General features: G+C 35.4%; 1 protein-coding gene across 2 annotated transcripts in view; it reads left to right on the forward strand.

The window, feature by feature from the left end:
* The window catches only part of NKAIN2 (sodium/potassium transporting ATPase interacting 2), a 508,528-nt gene that overhangs the window by 266,833 nt on the left and 215,955 nt on the right, over window positions 1-25,740 (forward strand). For both annotated transcript variants that reach the window (XM_052677954.1, XM_052677964.1), the window contains exon 3: window positions 2,861-2,941. In XM_052677954.1, the coding sequence (XP_052533914.1) occupies window positions 2,861-2,941 (81 nt within the window). The remainder of the gene's footprint in view (window positions 1-2,860; window positions 2,942-25,740) is intronic.

The raw sequence follows: 25,740 nt of genomic DNA on the forward strand, positions 1-25,740 counted from the left end.
TGTGAAGAGAGTTATATACATTAGTACCATTACAGGAATTTTAATACTTCAGATCTCCTCTTACTAAGAAGAGTGAAAAGGCACCTTAGGATATTTTGTGATAATTAACAGCAAACTTTCAAACTTGAAAGTTACATGGTATCAATAAATCATGAAGTCATTCTTCTCGTAATCCCTCATAGATTGTTATAATACTTTTTTTCTTTTTTTTTTTTTTCAATGAATGGTAAATATTCTAATATTGAGAGCTTTCTTATATATATAATTTCTTTTCTGGAAAGAAATACCTTTTATATATTGGCTACAACTTTGCTTAAAAAAGGTAATTTTAAGCTTCAGCTTAGCATTCCAGCTATACCACTTTAAATCACATATTTCCATAAAAATAATAAGCAGTGTTGTCACTGCTATACCTCCTGTCAGTATCTCATGCTTGGTCAAGTGCGTTCAATCAAGGTTCTTTTCTTTTTGAAATATGACTGTTGTAACACCATGGTGGCTTCTGTCAGATAATGCTTCTGTCAGATAATGCAGCTGTCTTGAGCTCTTACATATGAGGGGGGAAAAAAAAAACAACAACCATCTATAGCCCTCTGATGAACCCTTATAAAAAATTGTGTTTCTAATTAGATACATATAATAGAGAGTACCACAGGGATTTGTTCATTGTCACAGACCTTCAGAGCTGAATTTCTGTAGCAGTTTGCTGAAACACATAGACGACAAGAGGCATTTGTGACTGCACGTGATCCAGAGAGATAAGAGATAAGAGATAGGTTAGATCTGAAGCACCTGAAATAAGAAGCAGTGGGAAGCAGAAGCATTCTTGTATTTCGAGATAATTATATTCAGTTTATTCACAGGATTCAGGCAGCAAACACTTATATAACATTTCAAAAGGAAGCAATTTTAAAAAATACAGTTAAAAGATATTTTAAACCTCATCTGTAGTCCAATTATAGCAGATGATAATTAAAAAAGTATATCTAAAAGACATAAATTTTCCTTTTAGAGGGAATGGAGATGTGGTTGTAAAAGGAAGTAGACTATATAACAGCAAAGAGAACTTTCATTTCTTCATATAAACGTACGACTGTTTGCTAATAGATGCAGCTCCAAAGTGCCTTGGAATTTTCTGCTAAATGTGCTGTGCATAGGGGCGTTTTTACAGTATTTAGAATCAAGTGAAAAATGGCATGATCAAGTTTTGCTATTAATGGACTTTGAAACATAGTAACTTAATTCAAATTAATGGACTTAATATTTCCTTTAAAAACAAAAACAAAAAAAAAACACCACAAATCTGAGGCATTAAAGGCATTGAATCTGATGCAAAAAAAACAGCACTTCAAAGAGAAATGCAAGAAGAATCCCACATAAGTTGTTGCTGAATTTAGAGAATGAGATCATCATTCATGACAAACAATGGTTAGATATACACTATCTACTTCTTACAAAATCATATATTCTAAAGTGTTGTCTGCTTCATCAGTTGGTGAGGTAGAATAAAGGAAAGCAGAAAAATCCCAATAATGCTAAACATAATCGAGAACGGTAGCTTAGCAAAATTTAACTAGTTCATTTTAGAGAAAAGACAACCAAACATTAATTCTATAAATACTTGACAGAAATGGGTTGCTAATATAAAATGAGGAAGTAACCTTCATCTGTAACGGGCAGAGAATCGTGTCACATCTTTGTCATTGTATTTCATGCATACACAGTACCATGAGCGTAATGAATTTAGAAAACATGCAGAGTTGAATTATGAATAACTAGAGGATAGTGACAACAATCATTAGAAAACCAGCTGTACATCCAAAGGTTGTTAAAGTTGTTGCTCTTAACAGTGTCAATAGCAGTTCAAACTTTGTTAGCCAGTATCCTCCAGAGGTACAGAAAAGAAATGAAGTTTCCAATCCCAGTATGTGAGGTGTTCTGAATAGAAAATAATATTAAAGTATTGGACAGAAGGAGGAAAAATATACTCCATTACTCACATGAATATACGCAAATAAGGATTTCAGTAACCACCAGTGAACAAATTCTGAGCATGAATACTCATGCTATACATTGTAGCTAAACCTAAAAGCAACAAAAGAGAAAATGGCAGTTAAAAACAGTTTGCTCCTGAGGGAGCTCCTGAATAATTTTTAATTGTGTCTTGGAATATCGTAAAATATGTTTATATATATAGCTGTTACAACTGAGGAAAATCTCTACGTATTTTGTAGAAATAACCAAAATGTATATATGTATTCTTGAGAGTACAGAATTAATTAATTAATATAAATATTAATTAATATTAATTAATATAAAGAATAAAACTGAAGTGTTGTGAAGTACGGTAATGTAAGTTGGAAATGACCCACAAGGCTCATCAAGTCCAACCCCCGGCTCCACACAGCACCACTTAAAGTCCAAACCCTATGTCTGAGAGCATTGTCCCAACACACTGTGAATTCCAGCAGCTCAGGGCCGTGCCCACTGCCCGCTCAGGCTGAGCCTTTCCCTAACCCACACTTGCCCCTCTCCTGACACAACTCCATGTTCCCTTGGCAGTGTCACAGAGAGCAGAAAAGCAAGAGATTGAGATTAGTCTCATATTTGAATTATCAGGTCTACGATCTGTTTTTTCATATACAGATTTTGTGGTGTGACCAAGTACTCATTAGTTCATGCTAGACTGTGTCTGTAAAAGACAAGAATTTATTTTTGATTCTTTTTTATATGTAACATTTTATTCATGTGCACAGTACCTACTGTCTGTTTTTGAATTGGATTGAACTGAGGGTCTAGCAAAGTACTGTTAATTAAGCTGACTGTAAAATTACTAATGCATCATTTCTCTCTTCTACAGTATGCTGTCTGGCTGATCCTTTGGGTTTCATGGAACGTGTTTGTTATCTGCTTCTATTTGGAGGCTGGAGACCTTTCAAAGGTAATTTACTATCAGATACATTTAAACTATGGGTACTGTGTTAGCATCAGTTAGCTTCAGTTCAAAGGTTGTCTCTTCTGTATTAATCACTGGGATAGTATGATGGAAATTTAGAGTATTCTGGATATGTTTAAAACCTCAGTCCTAGACATCTTCTGATGCCCACCACAACAATGGCTTGTGACTTTTAAAGGAAAAATACCTCACTTGTTTTCCTTCCTTGTTTGAAATACGATTTGTGACATAAATTTCATCTGGATGAGAAATGCAAATTAGTGATTTCACAAATACAAAAGATTATTATCTCAATAGTAAACAATTTTTTTTATTACTTTTATTTCTTACTATTCAGCTTGCTTTTACTTAGCTGGATTCCTTCCAGGGGTCTTGTACCACAGCATAATAATTATAAAAGAAAGTATCATCTCTCATTAAAATATAAACTGAAGTGCTAGAATAGATTTTTATTTGGCTCTAGCAATGTTTTTTTTTTAACCTTGTACTCCTTATACAAATATTATGACTGAGGGCTTCAGTACAGTAAAAAAAAATACAAAAAAACAAACAAAAAAAAACCTACAGGAAAAACATATATATTTTTAAAAAGAATGACGTATTTATATGGTTTTATTGATACTGTAAGTGATAACACGTAATGTGGTAATTGTTAATGCACTCAAACCAGGATCTCAAACCAAAACCTTCTCTTTCTAAAGTGAACCCAGAGGACTGGCAAATGGTGGGATAATAGATTAGCAATGGTAATAAGCTTTGACTTAGCCTAAATATTGCAGCCTGTGCTGAGTTATGTTCACAGTGGTGTGAACTGACCAGCAAGGAGAATTCTACTTGTGAAAGAAACTACATTCATCTCTCAACTCACGTATTTAATTGCCTTTTCTGAGTAAAGAGTATTTAGACCAACTGTAAGTTACAGGTATAATTCTCTGATCCTTTGTGAGTTACTGATGTGTTATGATGCAGTTAACACTTTTATAGGAAGAATGAATGAGGTAAAGATACTTCCATACTTATATGTTGTCCCAGATTGTAGAAAATGGTGGAAACTGGGATTGTTTAGACTTGCGTCGTCAAAAGAAAGTCATTTCCTGAGGCATTAAAATAATTTTCTGCAGGTAAACCAATGTTACACTTTTGGGGGTTTACTCCTTCAGATAAGAGCAGCTTCATTAAGATCTTGGCAAACATGTAGTAAATACAAGACTTTGCCTATAGTGTCTTCTATTGACTCAGAATGTTTTCTTTATTGCTAAGTGAACTGATGTTTGTAACAAACCCAGCACCTGTTGTACTATTGCACTCATCCCATCTTCTCCACCTGCTCATTTCAACCACCTGCGTTGTTTAACGTTGGGATGCTCATAATGTCTTGGGAAGTGAAAGGAGATGGGAAAGAAAGTAGAAACTAAAAACACCTGTTTTTACTGACAGTATTTAAATTAGAATAAAATTAGCTTAAGAACACTGGTAATTGCTGCTTGGAACGAAATCAGACCAGACAACAATGCCTACACCTGGAACTGTTTGTTTCTGAAGAGTTGAACTGTGTGATCTGGTCTTTCTCAAGCAACCATGTACTTGAGGTATATATTTGGCTGCAGTTAAACTGTTTCTTTGGTCTATAGAGGCATTATTTAGTTGGATGTGATCTGCCTGAGAATATCCAGTCAAGTACATTTCTCCACTTCTGGTTTTCAGGCCAGTAGCATTACTGACGAGAGGAAGAAAAGCAAAAGTAAACTGAAAACAGATTTTGGAAATGGTTATAGATTGACTCATTGCCTACAGAAGTCCTAATTCACATGTGAAACAACTTTCTCTTCTCCTTTCCAGCTGTGTGTGGTACACCTAAATGTCTCCAAATAATCAAATATCTTGCAAGATTTAGGTCTTAGAAATATGTGTACAATAGAAAGACACTCAACTATTTGGACAGACAAAACTTATCCTCATATTCTAGATCTTTAAAAGGCTCAAACTGCTTAGTATAAGTAGACGTCTAATGAAACGGAACATTTTTATCTTTGTTTCTCAGTTATGTTCACAGGTCTTGCACTGAATCTCCTTTATTGTTTATATTCTCATCAGGGAGTAACTGCAGCTTAAAATCTGTAATGGTACTCCCATGTATTTTTTTTATGTTTGAAATGGCACATAGAACCTTAAAAAAAGCTCTGGGTCTGAAATGGTTCTAAATAGAGAATAAAAAATAACCTTTAAATAAGTACCAGAGGGATGCCTCTGAGGCTGTAAACCATAAGAGAGGAGCCTGCACAGCATGGTTTTAGCAATTGATAGGTTAAAATTACAGCCTAATAATAGTTCAACTGGGTATAGTTTATTTTTATATGTATAATTTATAGCTTTCTGCCAAGGAACAGAAAAGCTTCCTTTTCCGAAAGTTTTGAGAACAGCTTCTATTCTATGTGTATGTATACAAATTTTTCCGCCTTATCTATGGATACAATGGGAAAATCTTATTTAAATTGTTAACATACCTTATTAAAATACACTTTTTAAACAAGTTATGCAGACAGGAGGTCATGACATTTTTACGACTTTTCCTTATTACAATGTAATGGGCCTGTAAGGACTCAGAAATTTTTAGAACCGTAAGATAGTACTGTCTGAAGAGGCTGTGAAGGCTCAAGACTCATTAGTGAATAGCCATACAAGTCTGTTTACATGCTACCATTACAGTCATATGTATGCTGTGGAAAATGGTGTCACACTCTAAGTATTTTCCAACTTTCAAGCATAGTTAATGTCTTTGCTAATGCTCTTTCACAGAAAGCTGAAATATTTATGTCTGAGAAGATTTCTAACAAAGAAAATGCAATCAGTTTTTCTTAACCTTATTATATGGATCTGTGTGTGAATAGCTAGAGAGCCGACTTCTGAGACTTACTTTTCAGTGTCACACTTCAATAATATTTAATTAGCCTGTGTTACTATGATTTTTTGGTGAGTGCCATTCTCAGTATAAGTAAGACTTTAAGCTTTTGGGATCTCTAAGTAGTCGTATTTAGTTTGGCCAGTGGCTAAGTCAGTGTATCATATGAAAAGCATAACCTTTCCTCTTAAACGAAACAAATCTGAAGTACACTAGTGAAATGAAAAAAAAGGAAAAATAATAGAAGGCATATATGAGAAACTGTGGTAATTCAATGACTTGTTTAAATATACCAGGAAAGAAAACAAGGAACTAGATTCAGCTGCCTTGGAAGAAAAATAAAAAATAAAAAAGAATCTAAAAAGTTAACAGTATGCCCAGCACTTTTGACCTTCTTCAGGCAGAAGTCTCATTTGCATCTGTGTGATAAGCTACAATGTCTGAATAAAGACCCTCAATAGAGAGTTCTGCAAATGGTCATGTAATGAAGAAAGAGCACCATTTGCTTCAAGGCTTTTAAAAGCTTCTACTAATGATGCCTGTGGATCCCACAAGCAGCAAAGAAGCAGAATAAGATATACTGAACTCCCATTCTTAGTTTATTGGCCTTCTTTTCTGCGAAAAATGCATGGCTAAAATTTTAAGTGAGGATAGGTAGACGTGCTGCTGCCTGTTACTGAGACACAAGACAGACTCATGGTGCTGGATAAGGGGAATCAATTAGGATCGGGGTCCAGAGCAGCCCTTATGCACATGCTCTCATCCCAACCCTTAGGGATCTTGTGTGTGACCCCACCTGTGTGACCAGATGCAGGAGCTCTCCTCTCACTGTAGTGTCCTTGGTTCCATGTGAATGTGACCAAGAACAGTTTGTATGTGCTTTCACAGTTGCAGTTGACGTAGTTTCTGTTTGGGTTTCTTGACACATCCCTTAATTTTTCCAAGTAATATTGAAAGATTACATTTAATATATTAACACATAAGGTTATAAGTTTTTATATTTCTGTATTTCTAACAGAAAAGTTAAGTGTCTGAATGTCAAATGCTATAGCATGAAGAAATGCCAGAATTAAGGTTGCTTGCATAAGCATAGTTTAGCTCTCTCTGTGCATTCATTTTTTTATATAGCTCTTAATTATGAGGTCATAATACTTTTCTTAATCTCTATACAGCTTGGCCTATTTTAAAGATGAACTGGGTTTGGGAATTTAGTGATGCTGCCATACAGCATCATACTCCATGGATTGCAGTAGTTAGGAAAAGCTAAATAAAGAGGCAGCAAATAAATATATTGTGCTTTTCTTACTGTGTACAGCCATTACACATTTTTTTTTCTTCTCAGAGGTCAGTATGTAATTCATTTCTGTATTCCAAGAAAATAAATCCATGTAGAATGTTATGAAAGCTTACATACAGAATCATGGCACTTAGAAACCCTGAGCACATTGATAGTTATATTTACGTAGCTTACCACCTTTACAGAAAGCCTGATTTTAGCACTTGTTCTACTGATCTTTAGATCTACTGATCTAAAATATTTATTTTAGATAAATACTAATTTGTATTCAACTGAAGTTACTTCGATTTCTGTCATTCCCTGAGTTGCACAGAGTTGACCAGGAACATGAAGGAATAGGAAAGATTTAAAAAAAAAAAAAAAGGCAAAAAAACCCACCGCTTATTTCTTAATTTCACTTCTAAATATGACACAAAGTACTGAATGGATTGTAGGTATTAAAATGTAAACTAAATAAAAGTATGTATTTAGCTTGTTTTCTGCTAGAAGCTTTAAGAGAAATCAAATGTTTCTAATACATTTTCTCCTACCCACCCTAAATATGAGAGCTGCTCCTAAAGTAGTGTGTCATCTTTTGTTATGTTGGCCCATGACATCAGAGGTGGGTGTTAGTTGGCAGTAGAGATTGAACCTTCCCACCAATATTCCACTACATTTTTCTGCTGTGTGAGAGATGGCAGCAGAGGGGCCATCTGAAAAAATGGCATCTGACATGGAAGTACATATGAAGCAAAGGTATAGAATTGAATTCCTCCATGTGGAACAAATTGCACCCACTGACTTTCATCGACTCTTGCTAAATGTTTATGGAGACCAAACAGTGGATGTGAGCACAGTGAGTGGGTGGTGCATATAAGCAGTGGTTGACAGCAACAGTGGGTCAGATCCGCTGCAGATTTTTTGGAAAGTGACGTGCAGGCTTTTGTTCGTTAGCTGTGCCTAAATGATGGTGACTTGAAAAATAGTGTTTTGTAGCTGAGAATTTTCTCTACCAAATGATGCTGTTGTGCTCTTTATATCTGTTGTAATTTCCATGGAAATAAGCACGAGGCTTTATTTTCAGAGGACCTAGGTAGAAGATAACTTACACCACAAATTTGCAGTCTAATTCGTGTTGTAAGAGACTAAAAGTCAGTTGATAGAACCTCGTGCTCAGGACAGTACCAAATTCAAAGTTAGGTGAAGTTGTTCAGAGTTTTAGCAAGCCAAGTTTTAAAAAATTCTAAGTTGTAAAAATTCTACAACTTCTTTAGTTCTAAACTGTTTACATTGTAAAATATTTTCCCCTGATATGTAGCTGAAATTTTTGTTTCTACAGTCTGTGACATTACCTCTTGTCCTTTCATTGTATCTCTGAGAAGATTTGTGCTCCTACTCAATTTCCTCTCTTTTGCTTTCAACTGAAATGAAGTACTTCAGGTTTCTTTTTGACTGTTCTGTATATGGATTCTTATTTCGAAGCCTACAGATTGGTACACTTCATAAGGAAAGAAAAAATCTAATTATCATGTCATAAATAATCAGTTCACTTTTCACAACTTCACATGCTTTATTATGGGAGAAAATTGAAGGGTATTTTATGTATTTATACAAATATTAAAAAAAAAATCTACATATTAAAAAAAACCCTAAGTAATAGCTTAAGGAAAATGCAGAAAGATAAGTTATCCTTATTATCTAGGAGAAGTAATACCAGAGGTTTCAATGCTTGTTGCAGTTTCAGCCAACAGAGAAATTGCAATAGTCCTACATTGCTAGTAGGGATAAATGGAGGGGAGAGGAAATATGAGAGCCATATTTCCTTCCAGTAGTCCATTTGTCCCCACAAACTTTTCCAGCAAACTACATACCTGCTAGTATTTTTCTATTTCAGCATCTGAACACTAGCAAGATCTCTTCCACCTATCTGTCTGACTTTCATATGCCACTGCTTAGATTGATACTCAGGAGCTCTGAAGTGCAGTTTATATCCATATGCAAATTAACTTCAATAATGCAAATTACTTCAGGATATGATTTGCATAGCTTGTCACTCATGCTCCTTAAAAACATGTTGGCTATGAGTGCTGAGCACTTTAAGCAGCTAGTGTACTGTGATTTTAAAGGGATAGTGAATCGGTGAAGCTAATGAAAGAAACAAAAGAAATGGATCATTCATCTTCAGTGTAAGTCAGCTGTAGCAAAGCAATGAACTTGGCAACAAGGTTGAACATGAACTACTTAGAAATTCATTTGATGTTACTTTATGTCGATTAGTATAATTGTTATACTACTTTGATTTCGCATTTACTAATTATTTTTGTAAGGCAGTGGTCGTTAACAGTTAAATGTCAATGTAGTACGTTCTCTACTAAAACAACCTGCGGGATGTTTAATTTTGAACATATTACCTTCCTTGGATGTTGTTTTAACAGATGTCCTGTTAAGATAACAGAGAAATTAAATTAGTTTTCAGCTCAAAGCATCTGGTTAACTTTGTAGGTAAATGCCTTTGAGCGGTAAATCTGACCGGGGTTTTCAGATAAATAGCTATCAGAATGTTTTAAGTAAATGACTTTATTTTTTCACTTCTATTACTCAGGGCAGATTTGACATGCTTGATCATATATCTAACAGATGAAAATTGAAAATAGAGCTGGCAACCAGCAGTGTTAGGTTATTCTGAGGATAGTTTCATGGGTAGATACTATTAAGTATGCTTACGGTTTCAGATAATTTAGTTTTGCAGCAATTTTTAAACCTCAAGATCTTTGCCAGCTAGAAGGTAAGTGGTCATAAAATTTAAAGTGCTTTACTACTGGAGAGATAACATTTTAACATAGATAAAAGTGAATTTTTATCTCTTTTATGGTGAAAAAAATTGTGATTGAAAATTACTCAAAGTATACAAAAAATATGAAAAATATTTGTCCAGATTTTTCTTATTGTGCAATGTTTATATTTTAAAATTTGAGAATGTGTTTTTTGTAGAGTTCATGAAAAATCATACATATGCCTATTGATTTACATCTATTGATTTACATATACGGGATATGCATGTATATCTAATAGTTACTGCGTGGAATACAGGAACATATGAAATTGAGTGTAGTGAATGATAAAATGATGATTCTATATGGTAATTTACAAATGTGTGCACATAGATACAATTATTTCTATATGTTCCAGTTATGTGGAGTTTCTAGTCTATCTCTTGAGATAATGCCATGCAGATTGCTACAAATCTTTCAAATGATACCATGAGAACATTGCAGAAGGAAAAAAAGAACAACCGCATGTATTTATGAGATTACTTTTTAATATTTATTAATTATAATGCAGTACCATCTAGTGGCCCCAGTTTGATGGCAGGATGACATTATGCTATGAGCGTCATATAATGCATGTAATATGAATAGGACCTGTCCTGCTTATGACCAGGTGGCATTTTCTAATCTCCTTCACTTTTCTCTTCTTCATTCTCACTTATCCTTCTTTATTTTCACTTTTGAATGCTGTAGAGCACTATTGATAGCATTTCACCAACTGTGGTGAAATGGTTATGGGTGAAAATCTCTTAATTTTACATAAAATGAGGAAAAAAAACCACAAGAATTTATTTCCTGAATCACATTTACCTGAATGCACATTTGCCATAACAGCTCTTCTGAGGAGCTGTCTGTGCTTCATATAGACTGGACCTTCCCCGTGGATTAGGGCTACAGAAGTAGCTAAGAACAATTGCTGAGGAGTTATTTAGTGGAAACTTAGGGACTCTGCCAGAGCTTATTTGTCTCTTTTGAATGTATGAAAACATGGAAATATATTCTGTTCTTTAAAGCAATTACATTTCACTGTCTCATGGTATTTTCTTTCTTTCATTAATTATTCTTCTTGAGTAATATACAATGCATTAAAATAGTCCTTAACTATCTGTTGCTCTAAATGTAGCAATGGATAGAATATGCTTTCTCTACATCTTTAGTCACTCTAGGTATAAATAAGAAAATGTCCTTCCAACTATATTGGATAAGCTTAACCTTGTGAATCTGGACCTACCAGAATTTTCAAGGACACTCTAAGCAGACAGTCTGGGAAGTTTTGCATCACTTGAATTTCAGAAGGAAATCATCCTAAACCTTCTGTTACTGACAGTTACTTAAATTTATTCCACTGGTAATCCAGTAGGAAATAAAAATTCTGTATTGCCTTCAGCATCTTTTCACATATGAATAAGTATCTACTGAACCTAGGAAAACAACATGAGCTGTAAAACACTCTCCTTTTTTGATTCTGTGTAATATTGAGCCCATCCCACAGAGTAGTGTGTGTGCAGCCAAGCAGTACAGGGTCATTTTGAGCACACTCCATCCTCACTGTAAATGGTGCTAGGCAGTGAGTTCAGAGACCAGAAGACCATATGCTGGAAAAGGCTGCAGTGGCTGGCCATCTCATAGTGGTTCATAATCCGATAATGTTCCTCAATTGTTGTTCCCTTCTATTGAAAGTCCCCACTTCCACAGCCCTGCCAGAGTACTCAAGCACTTGAACATCTGTGTTCTATCTCTGGGCAAAAATATGCAGGTGTTTTGTGGGACATGACAGTGTCTTAACCTACACCTAGAAGCCATTTAAAATTTGTTTACCCATAGGCACTCAACTTTCCGCTAAAGATAGTAGCTCCTATAGAAGACACTAATAAAAGATCAAGAAGCAGCAATACCTTTAAGCTGTCTCAGATATTTCCTAGTAAATGTCTGCAGTGCCTTAGTCATAGAATCATGTTGTTTATTCTGTACCTCAAGAGAATCGACTCTCATTTGTTAAATCTCCTAAAACATTTAAACACATCATTAAAAAGATATTTCCAGCAACGTAGTACAATGTAACTAATTGAGATACAATAGAAATTCTTTTTTTCTCCTGCAGAATTTGCAGCATCAAAACTTTTTAGTTCATCTTGGATATTAGCAACCTCTCCCTGTTATTTTTGTTTATTGTTCCAATGAAATAAGTGTTTCCAAAGCTGCTACTGAAAGACTATGATCTGCGATATATGGATAAATGAATTAGCTAAAGTTAACTTAGATAACTCTGTAGGATTTGATGATGAATTTTTATTAATTGCCAGTAATAAATTAGAAAAATTATTTTCTGGCAAAACATCATTGACTTCAGTGTTTTCACATGGCAGCTGACAGCATGCTCCCAGCTTGTTTTGTTGATTCCATATGCACAGAATGAAAGGGTAGCTATGAAAAATATTTGTTTTCCTTTCCTTATAATCCACAAAACTGGATGATTACCTTTGTGAATTTATCCTTGAAGCCTGAGTTCACTCTAGTGCTGACATTTTCAACACTTGTTTCTCTTTCAACAACATTAATTTTAAGGTGCATCCTATCTATTCAAGAATAAACTGCTGTACTCTGGCATTATATCCCACTTATCAGACTACCACAAAAGCCTATTTGGATAGGAATTGGATTCTGCATTTTGAGGGTAGGATTTGATTGATTAAGTAACCTCATGAATTGAACAAAAGTGTGGTTTATTGTGGGTTTCTTTAAAAAGTCTATTCTTCAGCAGGCCACAAGGTAACTCAGGCTATTTTTCTTCCACTCTACGATAGCTAGCTAATTCAGCGATAATGAGGTGATCAGTAACGTGCTGTGGCTGAATATCTCACCGGTATCTTTAAACTGCCAATGAACCCTTTTATAGAAAAACTGCTGTTTGCAACATACAGAGAGGGCGATGATCAGAATGCTCACCTAAACTAAGAACTAGACAAAAGAATGGATTCTCCTCTACAGATAATTGAGATGTACCTTACAACTTAGATGAAAAAAGAAGTTGCATTTCTCAGGCTTTCACCCCATCTTTAAAATAAAGAGCACTCCCTGTCTATTTAAGGGTTCCATACTTGTTTTATAATCAAATGCAAAATAGCTCTCTTTGCCTCCCCTCTCTTTTTCCCTCTTTGCTATTGTATATTTTTTGCTTTTCTCATTTGTATTTTTCACTTTGCTCCTTTTCTCTTTTGGCTTGTTAAAGCTGAATGCTTTTTTCTTTTTTTTTTAAGCCTCGGCATTGCTTGCCACTGACCCATTTCTCTAGAGTTGTTCTTGCGTACAAATGTATTCTAGCTGTTTGAGGCTAAAATTACAGGTTTTATTTTGCTTTGGAAATAAGGGAAATTCTGTATTAGAGTGCAATTTCAATTAGGTATTTATTTTTGTAATTTGTTTTAATTAATTTAATTAATTTTGTAATACTGAATTTCACTACCCTTTGTAACCACTTGCACCTTATTCATGTTGTCTTTCCACTTGCTCCCACAGATATACTTGGGTTTTAAGAACAAGACACCTGTTTTGCATCAGCAATGATGGGAATTCCTTTGTGTTAGGTGAAATGGAGTAGTTGGAACGTTTTTGTTAAAGATTGGACTTGTGTGCATTTTTAAGCTTCTTTTTTTTTCTTAATAGGATATTCAAAATCACGTTTTTGTAGGTGCGTTTGTTCTTTCATCTGGTGTGCAAAACAATACATTATCATAGAATCATAGAATGGTTTGGGTTGGATGGGAACCTTAAGATCATCTAGTTCCAATCACCCCACTCCCCACACTATAGGCAGGGACACCACTCTCTAGACTATGTTGCTCAAAGCCCCGTTCAGCCTGGCCTTGAATGCTTCCAGGGAAAGGGCATCCACAGTCTCTCAGGGCAACCTGTTATGACATTGTATGATATCATAACAAAATATTGCAGATAAAATCTAGATAAAAACAGCTTTTAAACTATATATGTAACTATTTTCCTAAGAATAATGTAAAAAATTTTACCTTAGGTTACACAAAAGTTTTCCATGAACATTATCCTTTACCTATCTGTAGTTCATACCAGATGTGAAAACGGCTGTTGAAGGCACACTGCTGTGGGTAATAATGAAATAAATTCCTCCACTGGAAAAACTCATTCCGAAGCCTAGGGAGGAGACCACTCACTTCTATTGCTTAAAAAAAAAAAACATGCACACACATGTATACTTATAAACGTGATCACACTTTTCCTTTCATTTAGCAGTGCCTTTCTGTATCTAGTTCTTTTTCTTTTGTACTATTTTTTTTTATTTCTTTATCATCTTCTGAACATAAATTCTATGGGAAAAAAGATACCCACAACAACAAAAAAAATCAAACAAGTGCTGCTCATAGCACTGTAGACTTTGTTTACATTGTGCAAACATACCCTAACTTCTTTTAGTTATCCTGTCTTGAGTAGTTCCTTTTCTACTTGCCAAATATTATCTCTGCCTTAGTGAATGGTGTAAAGTATTTCTATCAAATAAGTATTTTCAACTCAGTACAAGCATATATATAACAGCATATTTTTTGTAGAATTGGGAAGCTTTTGAGTTTCTGACTATTTATTTTGCATGGTTAGCAAACAATCAGATTTCTAGATGTTTCCTAAAACTGTGACTTCCGTTTGCACTGTTTGCCTTCCTGAAAACTATGGTTTTAATTTTTAATAAAGGAAGAAGTTATGAGCTCAGACAGCTGTTTGGAAGAAGAGGTTACAGAAGTGCTTAGTAACAACAGACTATGATACTATATAATTAGTTTTTTTTCTCTTCATTAGCATATACAACCTGCTACAGGAATGAGAATATAATGATAATTGCTAGACTCTTGGGTTTTCACACTTGGAGATAGTGTAAAGTACAGATCTGAAGTAATTGGGATTCTTAAAGAAATGTCTCTCTCTACATAGTGATACTAGGAGCTCGTAACAGACTATGGAGACTTAATTTTGATGTTATATTTCCGGCAAGGCGTCTTCAGGAGATAATGGTACTTATCTTGATTCAGGGCTTCAAGTGAAAATGAGTGTAGCAATCTCTAACTTATCATTAGGGAATGTTTGTCTGTATCACAGTATGTAGCATTAATGATTCTGTAGAGCAGTATTACCTCCATATGAAAAGTCACTGAAAACTGAACTTTACTGAAAGAATTTTCACGGAAAATTTGTCTGGTTCATGTACCCATTCTGTTCATCGTTAAGCAGTTCTATTTTTTATTTTTCTATCATTCCATTTTTTAAAAGCATACGAATGTGTCTGGTAAAAGAGCATATAAAAAGTAAAATAATTGTGTAAGATGACCCTCCCTTGTTTTTCTTTATAAAGAAACAGATATGCAAAATTGCTAAGAATCAAACACGATCTCTTTCCTATCTCATACAAGGTAGTGCAAAATATTACAAATATAAGTTGCAATTTGCATATAATTGCAATTTACATATAACTTGAGTCTAAGATAATTCACACACTGAAAATGAAGTTTTCTTCAAATAATATTCTGTTAATCTTGCATTTATTTAAGATCGCAAAACTGTAGAAAGAGTGAGGTTGGCGGTAATCTGGTTAACTCTCCTTCTTAATGAGAAAGCCACTTGCCTAGGCCCATGTCCAAGTGGATTTTGAAAGTTGGTAAGGACAAAACTCCACAGCCTTTCTGGGAAATCTGTGCCAGTGCTCTGTCACCACACTGCAAAGCAGCTCCTGGTGCTTACATGGAATCTCTTGTTTTCCACTTTGTGCCTATTATCCTTTGTACTGGCAGTGGCGTGCTGAAGAGAACCTGGCTCTGTTTTAATTGCATCCTCCATCTGGGTATTTATATATATCAGTTAAACCACAAACATTCTCTTCTCCAGACTGAATAGCCCCAGCTCTCTTGGCCTTTCCTTGTATGAAAGGTACAGTTCCTTCATCACCTTTGTGGCCCAACACTGGGCTCCTTCCAGTATAGCCAAGTCTCTGTGTTACCAGTGACCTCAGAATTGGATGCAGCACTGCTTGTGCAGCTTCACTAGTGCTGACACCACTCACCAATGGCTGCACTTCTTCTAGTACAGCCAGTAGTATTGTTAGCTTTCTTAGCAACAGGGGCACGCACATTGCTGACTCATGTTCAACTTGGTATCCACCAGGACACCCACATCTATTTAATCAAATGTGGTTTTTATCTGAGTGCCCATAGCATGTCCTGGTGCCTAGGATTGTTTTTCCACAGACGCAGGACTTTATACTTTTCCTAGTTGGACTTCATAATCTTGTCAGACTATTTCTTCAGCCTGTCCTGGTCCCTCTGGATAGCATGACCATTGTTCATATCAACCTCTCCCCTCCATTTTTTTTTTTTTTTTTTTTAATATAATTATTTTTTATCATCACTGAAGGCACACACTACCCCACTCATTGGTGGGCACACACTTCCAACTCATTGGTGAAAATGTTGAAGAGCAGACCAACTGTTAACATCTGGTGTACAGCACTACTTGCTGGCCCCTAACTAGACTTTACACTAATGTTCATTACCTTCTGGGCCCAGACATTCAGCCAGTTTTCATCCACATCGCTGTCTACTCATCCAATCCATATTTCAAAAATTTTTCTATGAGAATCTTGTTGGTTATCATGTCAAAAGCCTTTCTGAATTCCAGGAAGACAATATATTCCTCCCTCAATCATCAGACCTGTGATTTCAGTGTAGGTGTTTATCAGATTAGTTAAGGATGACATCCCCTTGGTGAATCCATGCTAATGATTTTCTTGCCCTTTACGTGTTAGGTAATGGTTTCCAGGATTAGTTCTACCATCATATTCCCCGGGTTTATGGTGAGGTTGACCAGGCTGTAATTCTCCCTCTACTCCTTCTTGCCCTTCTTGAAGACTGATGTTTGCTTTCCTTTAGTGTTCAAACACTTCTCTCAGTTGCCACAATCAATTAAAATTATCAAGAGTGGCCCTGTAATGACATCTGCCAGCTCCTTCAGCAATTGTGGGTGCATTCCATCAGAGCCCATAGACTTCAGTATTTTGCTTAGGTATTCCCAGTCCTTAACCTCTTCCACCAGTGGTACAACTTCTTTGTTCCAGCTCTTCCTTCCAGTCTCTGGAACCATTTGTGTTACAGGCATGTAAACACAGGCTCAGGGAAACAAGCAAGCCACTGCAGATTCCAAGGCTGATGATGTGACTCCTGCTCCTTCTCAGAAGAACATGGCACAGTGTTCTGCTATCCTCCCATGCCTATGTGACATGCCTTTTTTTCACATAATTTCTCTTTTTTTTTTTTCTTTTACACTTCTCATGTTTTCCTAAAAAACATGATGACTGATGATGGACTAAAACACTCTGGAGATACTTCCCTGCTTAGACTACTGACACAGCACAGTACTAGATAGACAACGTTGAATTGTAAGAGTCCAACCATAAGTGACTATTGCCCATTGAATTCATACCACTTAATCACAATAGGATGCCTTTCTTTAACACTTAGCAACAAATGTACATAAAAATCTGATCCTATGGAGACAAAACTGCATTTAAACTGGTTATTAGTGTGTTAAGTTTCTAAATCATTTCTGAAAATGGCATTTACATTCTAGCAACAAAAATTCCTTATTACTTTTTTTTTTTAATCCTGAATTTATTCATTTTCAACAGATTTGTTTTCAAGAGAAGGAAAAAGAATGACAGTGGCAGAGTTTTCATTAATAAACATACTGAAAAACTATATTTTCAGTTGGAGGTCACATAGTCTATATGGTTCTCTTCCTTCATTGATTATCATTATGTTTCAGAGTAAGGCAGTGATGCTGCTCATGAAATAAATTGAAAACCTTCCTACCATGTCCACGAAACAATGGGTGTCAATTTTGAAAATCCTATACAAAAAGTCATACCAACATGCAAATGAATAATAAGCATTTAGATTTTCAGCTCAGAATATTGAATAGACACTTTAAAAGACAAATGAAGTAAGTGCAAGCTTCAAAGCAGAGAGCAGTGTCAAGAATGTATGCCTCTATATTGATTAGTACTACAGAAAACACTCATAAGAAGAAAAATAAAAAGACTGCATTAAAAATTCAAAGCATAAGATCTGATCTGAAGATTTCCAGTAGTGAGCATGGGTTATATATTCAGCCTTCTTACGAATTTGGGGGTATATTTTTATTAATGATTTTTTCCTTTATGTAGTACTTCTTTGTGATGGGCTTCATAGCACATATTAGATAAGGTAAAAAGAAAAAGAGAAAAGGAAAACTCTTGAGTTTGTAAGTACTTTACGTTTTAGAATTATATGCTAAACTGTAGAAACATAAAACTCATGAATTTTATACATAGAAAGTCAGGCAGTACTATGTTATGTTTTTTTTAAAAAAAAAAAGACGGAAAAAAAATCTATATTCATATATTGTTGATGCATTTAGAATATACTCATGAGTCTAGAATGTTCTTTCTCTTTTCCTCTTCTGCTTCGATGGTGCTCAGTTACCTATAGCAGAATTATACAAGAGCTTTCCAGCTTTCTAGCAATATTTCTTCAGAAATAATATTTCTTGTGCATAGAGAGAAACAATATTTACATGTTTAATGTATTACATGTTACTTTAAAATATCGTAAAATAGGTGCTGTATTATAGCATCTATATCAAGCAGCTTATTTATGTATGCAGAGTATTTTCTCTGATATTTAATCAAAATGATTTTCCTGATTTTCTTTCACTTTTCCCAAACAGTTATGACAAACATTATCCCACCTATACACTGAAAGACTTTTATCATACTGACTCTTCATTTTTGCTCCTTTTTAGCTTAATCAGGCACATTTCTATATGCTTCCTTACTGCTCTTATTTTCTGCCACCTATGGTTATTCTCAAGGTTCTTCCCAGGCTTTTAATATTCAAAAGAAAGGTTTTTTACTGTAGGTTTTTTTACTATTCAAAAGAAATTCTAGTTGAGCAGCAACATGTAAAATGGACCGATACAACTTTGAGTATTTTACTTATAAAGCTGACACTAAAATTTTATTCATTTTGAATTAGGCTTCCTGGGTTTTACCTAGCTCTACTGAGCTGATTTTTATTTTTGACACACTCTGTAAACTTATTGCCATTTTTTTTGCCACATTTTACTACCTTGCCAAATGTTACTTGCTTTCAATTTTTGATTGCTCCTGAGTACATAGTATGTTGTTCCTTATTTAATTCTCCTCCTTCTTCTTGGTTCTTCATTTTGTTAAGAACTTTTGGATTCCAGTCCTGACCTCTGCAGAGTTTGCTTTTCTTTTTCTCCATGGTATAAACCATGGCATAAACCATGGAGAAAAATCACCCAAATCGTTGAAAATGAGTTGGATGTGCAGTGGATATCCCCCTTCGATTTCAAACTGCTTCTCAGCTTAACAGCTGAACACTGATAAAAAAAAATTTTAAGAACAGGTTTTAAAACTGCTGTACATTTGTTTCATGGTGGTTTACATCCACTGTGTACTATTTTAGATTGCATATAAATGATTTTAACACATGGCCAAGTGGTAAAACCCAGAATAAAGTCAAGTACATCCTACCTACTAATCTGCTTGCACAAAACCACCACAGCCAACTCATCCGTCACATATGAAGGAGGAAATTTGTTTTATTATGAACTGGTAAGCTCATATAATGTCAGTTTCTTGTTATTTCAAAAGAGCACAGGGATTGATAATTCGTAATATTGTCACAGAACCTCAGGAATGAAGACAGAGTCGCTAGTCTAAAACAAACAAAAACATCTAGCTGTCTTTCTGATTTCTGTGGTTGTTCTTTCAGCTTTTTAATTAATTCATTTAAGAAGGGGGAGAAATTTCAGGTGAAGTTGTGTATTGACTGAAGTCAATGCATGGGGCTTTTTATTCCATTGACTAAATGAGGCCAGAAGCTGACAGATTTTTCAAGGGTTTCTCAAAGTGTCAAGTCTTATCCCTAAAAGCGCAAAGATGTCTTCAAAATTCTGCACATCAAAAACAATTGCATAATAGCAGATTTCAGTTTCATTGATATGGTAATCATGTTATGTAGTGTGTACCCTGCAAGCATTCGATGTCTAAACCGTTAGTGGAAGGCATGCATAGATAATTTCCATCCTCCATTTAACATCGAAAACATTGTTAAATTAATTTTAGGGAAAAAAAAAAAAAAAAGGCATACTGGTATTTATTATCACAAAACACAGATAAACATGTGAGTAATGGTGTGAGTTCTATTTTGCTTTTTGGCTTTCATAATTCAATGATCTTGGAATATAAAAGATGTGCAAATGTTAGGGGATCTGAATCTGTACATGAAAAAGAAAACATTTATTAATCTATTAAATATCATCTACTGACTGAAGAAGCCATCTACTTATCTGCAGAAGAGGAGCAGGATATGGTAGTACAAATCACTGGATTTAATATTGGGAAATTTTAGTCTATTTTTCAGCTCTGACCCAGATTAATTGTAAATTGAAGCTTCTGTCTCAACTTTAGCTCTCAGCTCTTGCTGCTGTTAAACAAAGATGAATGTAGCTGCTTGCATGAGGTTCAGCTCAGGATATCTCAAGGACCTGCAGTGTGGCTTGAGACATCTTATTCTGGTGATTCACCACATCTAGACATGTTTGCATTGGTGGATTGAAGCCTAGTTCATATAAATGAGCCCCATTAGGTTTTCTCATGTGCGAATTGTTCATTGAGTCAGTGAAAATATATCCAATTGCTAACAAGACAAGTAGTTAAAACATTTCTTCTGATAACTTCCGTTGACTACTACAGTTATTACTCGTGTTCAAATGGTTTGTACAATTTTTCTGGGAGAGATAAAATCTCTCTTCTAGGGTATACTCACACTGAAAAATCTTCACCACCAAATGACTAACAGTCCTTTTGGTCCAAATATATATTTATTTTTATTGATTAAATGAGTATGATTGAATTAGATGAGTCTATTTATTTGGTATATTGAATTTGCCAAATTTTTGTCCTGAAAAATCACTGATAAAAAAATTAAGCTTTTCCAAGGTTGTACCAGTTTATACACCTTACTTTAAAAAATGATGTTTTCTTAGTCACAAATACCACATCCATTTAAAAATTTTGCTGGGAAATGTGTGGCAGAACTTTTGTAATGATTTCTTTCTTCAGAGCTTTGGGTAAATAAATATGAAGAATGGATCCAAAGAACAGATCAGCAATTTAAGCTGTTCTATATTAACTTAGGACAATTGTAATTGTTTTAATGAATCATAGAATGGTTTAGGTTGGAATAATACTTACTGTCTTTCAAAAATATATTTCTGTCCAGATTCTCACTTCCACACTTAGAGCAGATGTTTTACCTCCTTGTTCATATACTGGCATACTGGTTAATGGTTTAGATTTATGAAAGAAAAGAGGTGTGTTTCCCAAACTTATGTTAATACTTCTGGATATATTTAATTTCACTTTTCATAGAATTGTAGAAGTGTAATAATTGAATGTAAAATATCATAGAATGGCTTAGGTTGGAAGGGACCTTAAAGATTAATTGTCTGGCTGTAGGTAGGGTTGCCACGTACAGTATAAGGTTCCTTGGGGCCCCATTTAGCCTGGCCTTGAATACCTCTGGAGATGGAGCACACATAAGTGAGATATTACTGAATCATAAGTAAGCTTATATGGAACAAAAAATATAAAACAGGAAGATAATCTGTCCTCTGTAAGTGAAGATTTGGTTTGAGGCCACCCATAGAATATCAAGCTACAAAAGCTCACAGGATCTGAAAAGATTGATTCACAGATTCTGAGGAAACTGGTGGATAAAGTTGTCAAGCTGCTATCCATTGTATTTGAAAGATCATGGCAGTCTGGTGAAGTTCCCATTGACGGGAAATGAGGAAACAACTTCAATTTTCAAGAAGGGGGGAAGAAAGAGATCTACAGGCCAGTTGATCTCACTTCTGTACCTGGCAAGATCGTGCATCAGATCCTCCTGAAGGCCGTACTAAAGCACCTGGAAAATAAATTGGTTATTGGTGGTAACCACCATGGCTTCACCAAGGGCAAATCCTGCTTACAAAGTTGGTGGAGTTACAGAGTCAGTGCATAAAGGAAGAGCAACTGACGTCATCTATTTGGACCTGTATGGTTGCACTCAAAGAGTTGTGGTCAATGACTCAATGTCCGAATGGAGACTGGTGGTGAGTGATGTTCCTTGGAGATCAGTTCTGGGCTCTGTGCTATCTAAAATCTTTGTAGATAATGGATAGTAGAATTGAGTGCACCCTCAGCAAGTTTGCCAATGACACCAAGCTGAGTGGTGCAGTTGACTCACTAGAGGGAAGGGATGCCATCCAAAGGGACCTGTTCTGGCTTGAGAGGTGGGCCCATGACAATCTCATGAAGTTCAACAATGCCAGACAGACCTTGGCAGAAAATAGCTTGAGAGCAGCCCTGAGGAGAAGGATTTGAAAGTGTCAATTGATGACAGACTCAACACAAGCCAGCAATCCGTGCTTGCAGCCCAGGAGGCCAACCATATCCTGGGTTGCATCTAGAGAAGCATGGCCAATCAGGTCAACGGAAGGCATTCTGCCCCTCTACTCTGCTCTTGTGAGACTGCACCTGGAGTACTGCATCTAGTTCTGGGACCCCCAATACTAGAAGATTATCAAACTGTTGAAGCAGACCAGAGGAGGACCATGAAGATGATCAGAGGCCTGGAGCACTTCTGCTGGAGAGACAGCCTGAAAGAGTTGGGGCTCTTAGGACTGGAGAAAAGAAGACTCTGGTGGAACCTTACAGCAGCCTGCCCAGTACCTGAAGGGGGCCTACAGGAAAGCTAGGGAGGGACTTTTTATAAGGGAAGGTTAGAACCAGAAGAAGAGAGATGGTTTTAAACTAGTTGAGGGTAGTTTTAGACTAGATATTAGTAAGAAATTCTTTACTGTGAGGGTGCTGAGGTACTGGCACATGTTGCCCAGAAATGTGAATGCCCTCTCCCTGGACATTGTCAAGGGCAAACTGGATGGGGCTTTGAGCAACCTGGTCTTGTGGGTGGTGTCCCTGTCTATAGCAGGTGGGTCGGAGCTAGGTGATCTTAAAGGTCCCTTCCAACCCCAACCATTCTATGATGCTATGATAATTTTCACAGGGCCAGTGATTGTAGGAGGATTTGTTCCAGAGTCTTTGCTCCAGCAAAATATTCGGTGTTGGTCAAGAAAAGTGATGAATAAAGTGAGGTGACAGCAACAGCTAGACATACAGAGTGGTTCGAGTCAGTGAAAGTTAAGAGAGACTGGATACAACAGGGCAGATCCTGCAACATAAAACATTAATCTCAGAGATTAAATTGAACAATGTTAAGAAGAAAGTAGCCCTTATAGTACAATTCCACCTTGATAAACATCTCAAAATAGTCTTAAATTAGTTCTTACCACTTAGAAAAAAATATCTACGATATGGTTAGGTCTCTAAAAGCATTAACTCAACACTGAAAAACAATTTTCAGATCTGCTACGAAAGGAGAAGAGCACCAAATAAGGAATAACATTATTCTACTTTCAAAAAACGTGATGCAGATCAGAATTCACTGCTTTGTTCGGTTCTATTAACCAGTAAAAAAATTAACAAAATAGTTCAAGAAAAAGGAATAGAAATGAGTGAGTAGTTGTATGGAGGTTGGCTGTCACTGCTTCATGGAACAAATAGCATTTTCCTCCAGTATCTCTTTAACACTGAGTCTCAGGGTTGCAGTTTTAGTGTAGGCTATGACTCCCCCGTTGTCTTGTTTTCAAGTTTGTTTACCTTGTTTTAGTTTGTAGCTTGTAAATATTTTTCTCTTAGCAGCAAGAATTAAAAAAAAAAACAGGCAAAAAAAAAAAAAAAGGAAACGTAAAAACCCCTGAAAGACAAAGACATCCGACCAAAATTATTTAGGATGTGTCTTATATTTAATTTTTTTTCTTTTGTAGTTGTTGAATCACCCTGCCTACCTCTCCCTCTCCTCTTCTGCTCCAGTAGAGCAGAGAGAAAAACAGCAGCGATAATCCTCTTGGACTGAAATATTTTACACTTGTTTTGTAGGTGATAAATGCTGCATTCCAAGGGGATTAGCACAGTGAAATTTCACTAAAGCAGTGAGGTTATTTGCATGCACGTTAAGTAATTTGGAGCCTTGTTGTATTAATGGTAGTGTCCATACTTTTTGTTCTGTGGGAAAGCTAATATAGGAAAAACAGCCATAATGACATTAACCAGAAACTGTTTTTTATAAGAAATTACATTGTTCTACTGCAATTACTGTAAACATACATAATTGTTTTGTTCACTAGTTTATACTAATCTGTGAACTTCAATTAAATCTGAACTGAGTTAGTAACATATACTTTGTCTTCATGGGAAGTGAGACACTTTTAGGCAACTTAATGTTCTAAACCAGAAGGAACACGTGTAATGATCAGCATTACAACCACCATAAAATCTTAATAAACATATCTACCAATAAACACATAGGGTATAATATTCCAAGTGAAACATCTCTCCTTTTTAGTGGTTTCCTATAATTTCTTTAGACATTTCAATATCATTAAAACCAGTCCTTTAAAAGTTATACTAAATTTTCAAGAAAGGCAAATGAAAGAGTATTTTGCATTTCTTCCCCAAATCTATAAGCATTTAAAAATATTGTTGTGAGAATTCAGGTTTATTTCTTGCCATAGTGGAAACGTAATAACTGAAGCATGCTTGAAAGAAGAAATCAATTTGATGATTATGAGCTTTTTTAACTCCGTTTTTCCAGATATGTCAAGTTAATGTTTTAACAAATACTATTGCCTGGAATTACTTCAGTCTGTGTAGAATACCCTATTCTAACACTGAATTCTAACAATATTAGATCTAAAAGATAATAAGGAAAGAGCAAAGTGCAATTGTTTTCTAGTTCCTTGATATACAATCACAGAAAGAAATCAAACATCTGATGGGTAATATACGTATATGGATGTTTGATATTTTATTTAATTTTCACAGTACTGTTACATACTCTCCTTAGTCTTGTCCTAATGGCCAGGCAGAAGGCTGATAGAGGATCACCAGGAACGAAGAACACAAAGAACCCACTACTGCATCTACTGCTAGATATTTCATTCACCAAATGGTATTATAAGAATAATCTGAATTTGAATGCTTTCTGCTAGAACTGAGTGCACCCTCTGTAACAGACATGTTCAGCTACTTGATACGAAAATAGTTCTTTTCATCTCCATTTCTCTGACAGAGACTAATACACTGTTGTTTTCTTTAAGCCTTGCTTTGAGCAGGATTATATGTACCATTAAGCACCGTTGTAAGATGATGTCCAGTGAATTGATGCCAATAGATTGCAGCGTGCTTGCTCATACATGAAGATTGTTTGTTTTAGTAATCATTAATAGGGTTTATTGCCATACCTGATCTCAACATTGAAGTATTTGAAGGAAGAAGGCATTACATAGTTAAATTTCATTTCCTTTTCAGATTTTATTTTGTGCAGTTCTTCTTTTATGAACGTAGGATCACAGACTGAGAAGATCCATGTTGCATGGATATTATTAATAAACAATATAGTGGAGAAGATGAGAGAATTATAGACTAGACTGGTAGGGAGTAGTCAGCCTACATGTTGTATGATTGCTGGGAATAATTATAGACTTTCCCTTTAGTTTTTTATGCAGGTATTTTCTCTAGTGACATCTAATATAACAAGTT

The sequence above is a fragment of the Tympanuchus pallidicinctus genome, unplaced genomic scaffold, assembly GCF_026119805.1.
Source record: "Tympanuchus pallidicinctus isolate F22 unplaced genomic scaffold, pur_lepc_1.0 scaffold1, whole genome shotgun sequence".
NCBI classification, from domain to species: Eukaryota; Metazoa; Chordata; class Aves; order Galliformes; family Phasianidae; genus Tympanuchus; species Tympanuchus pallidicinctus.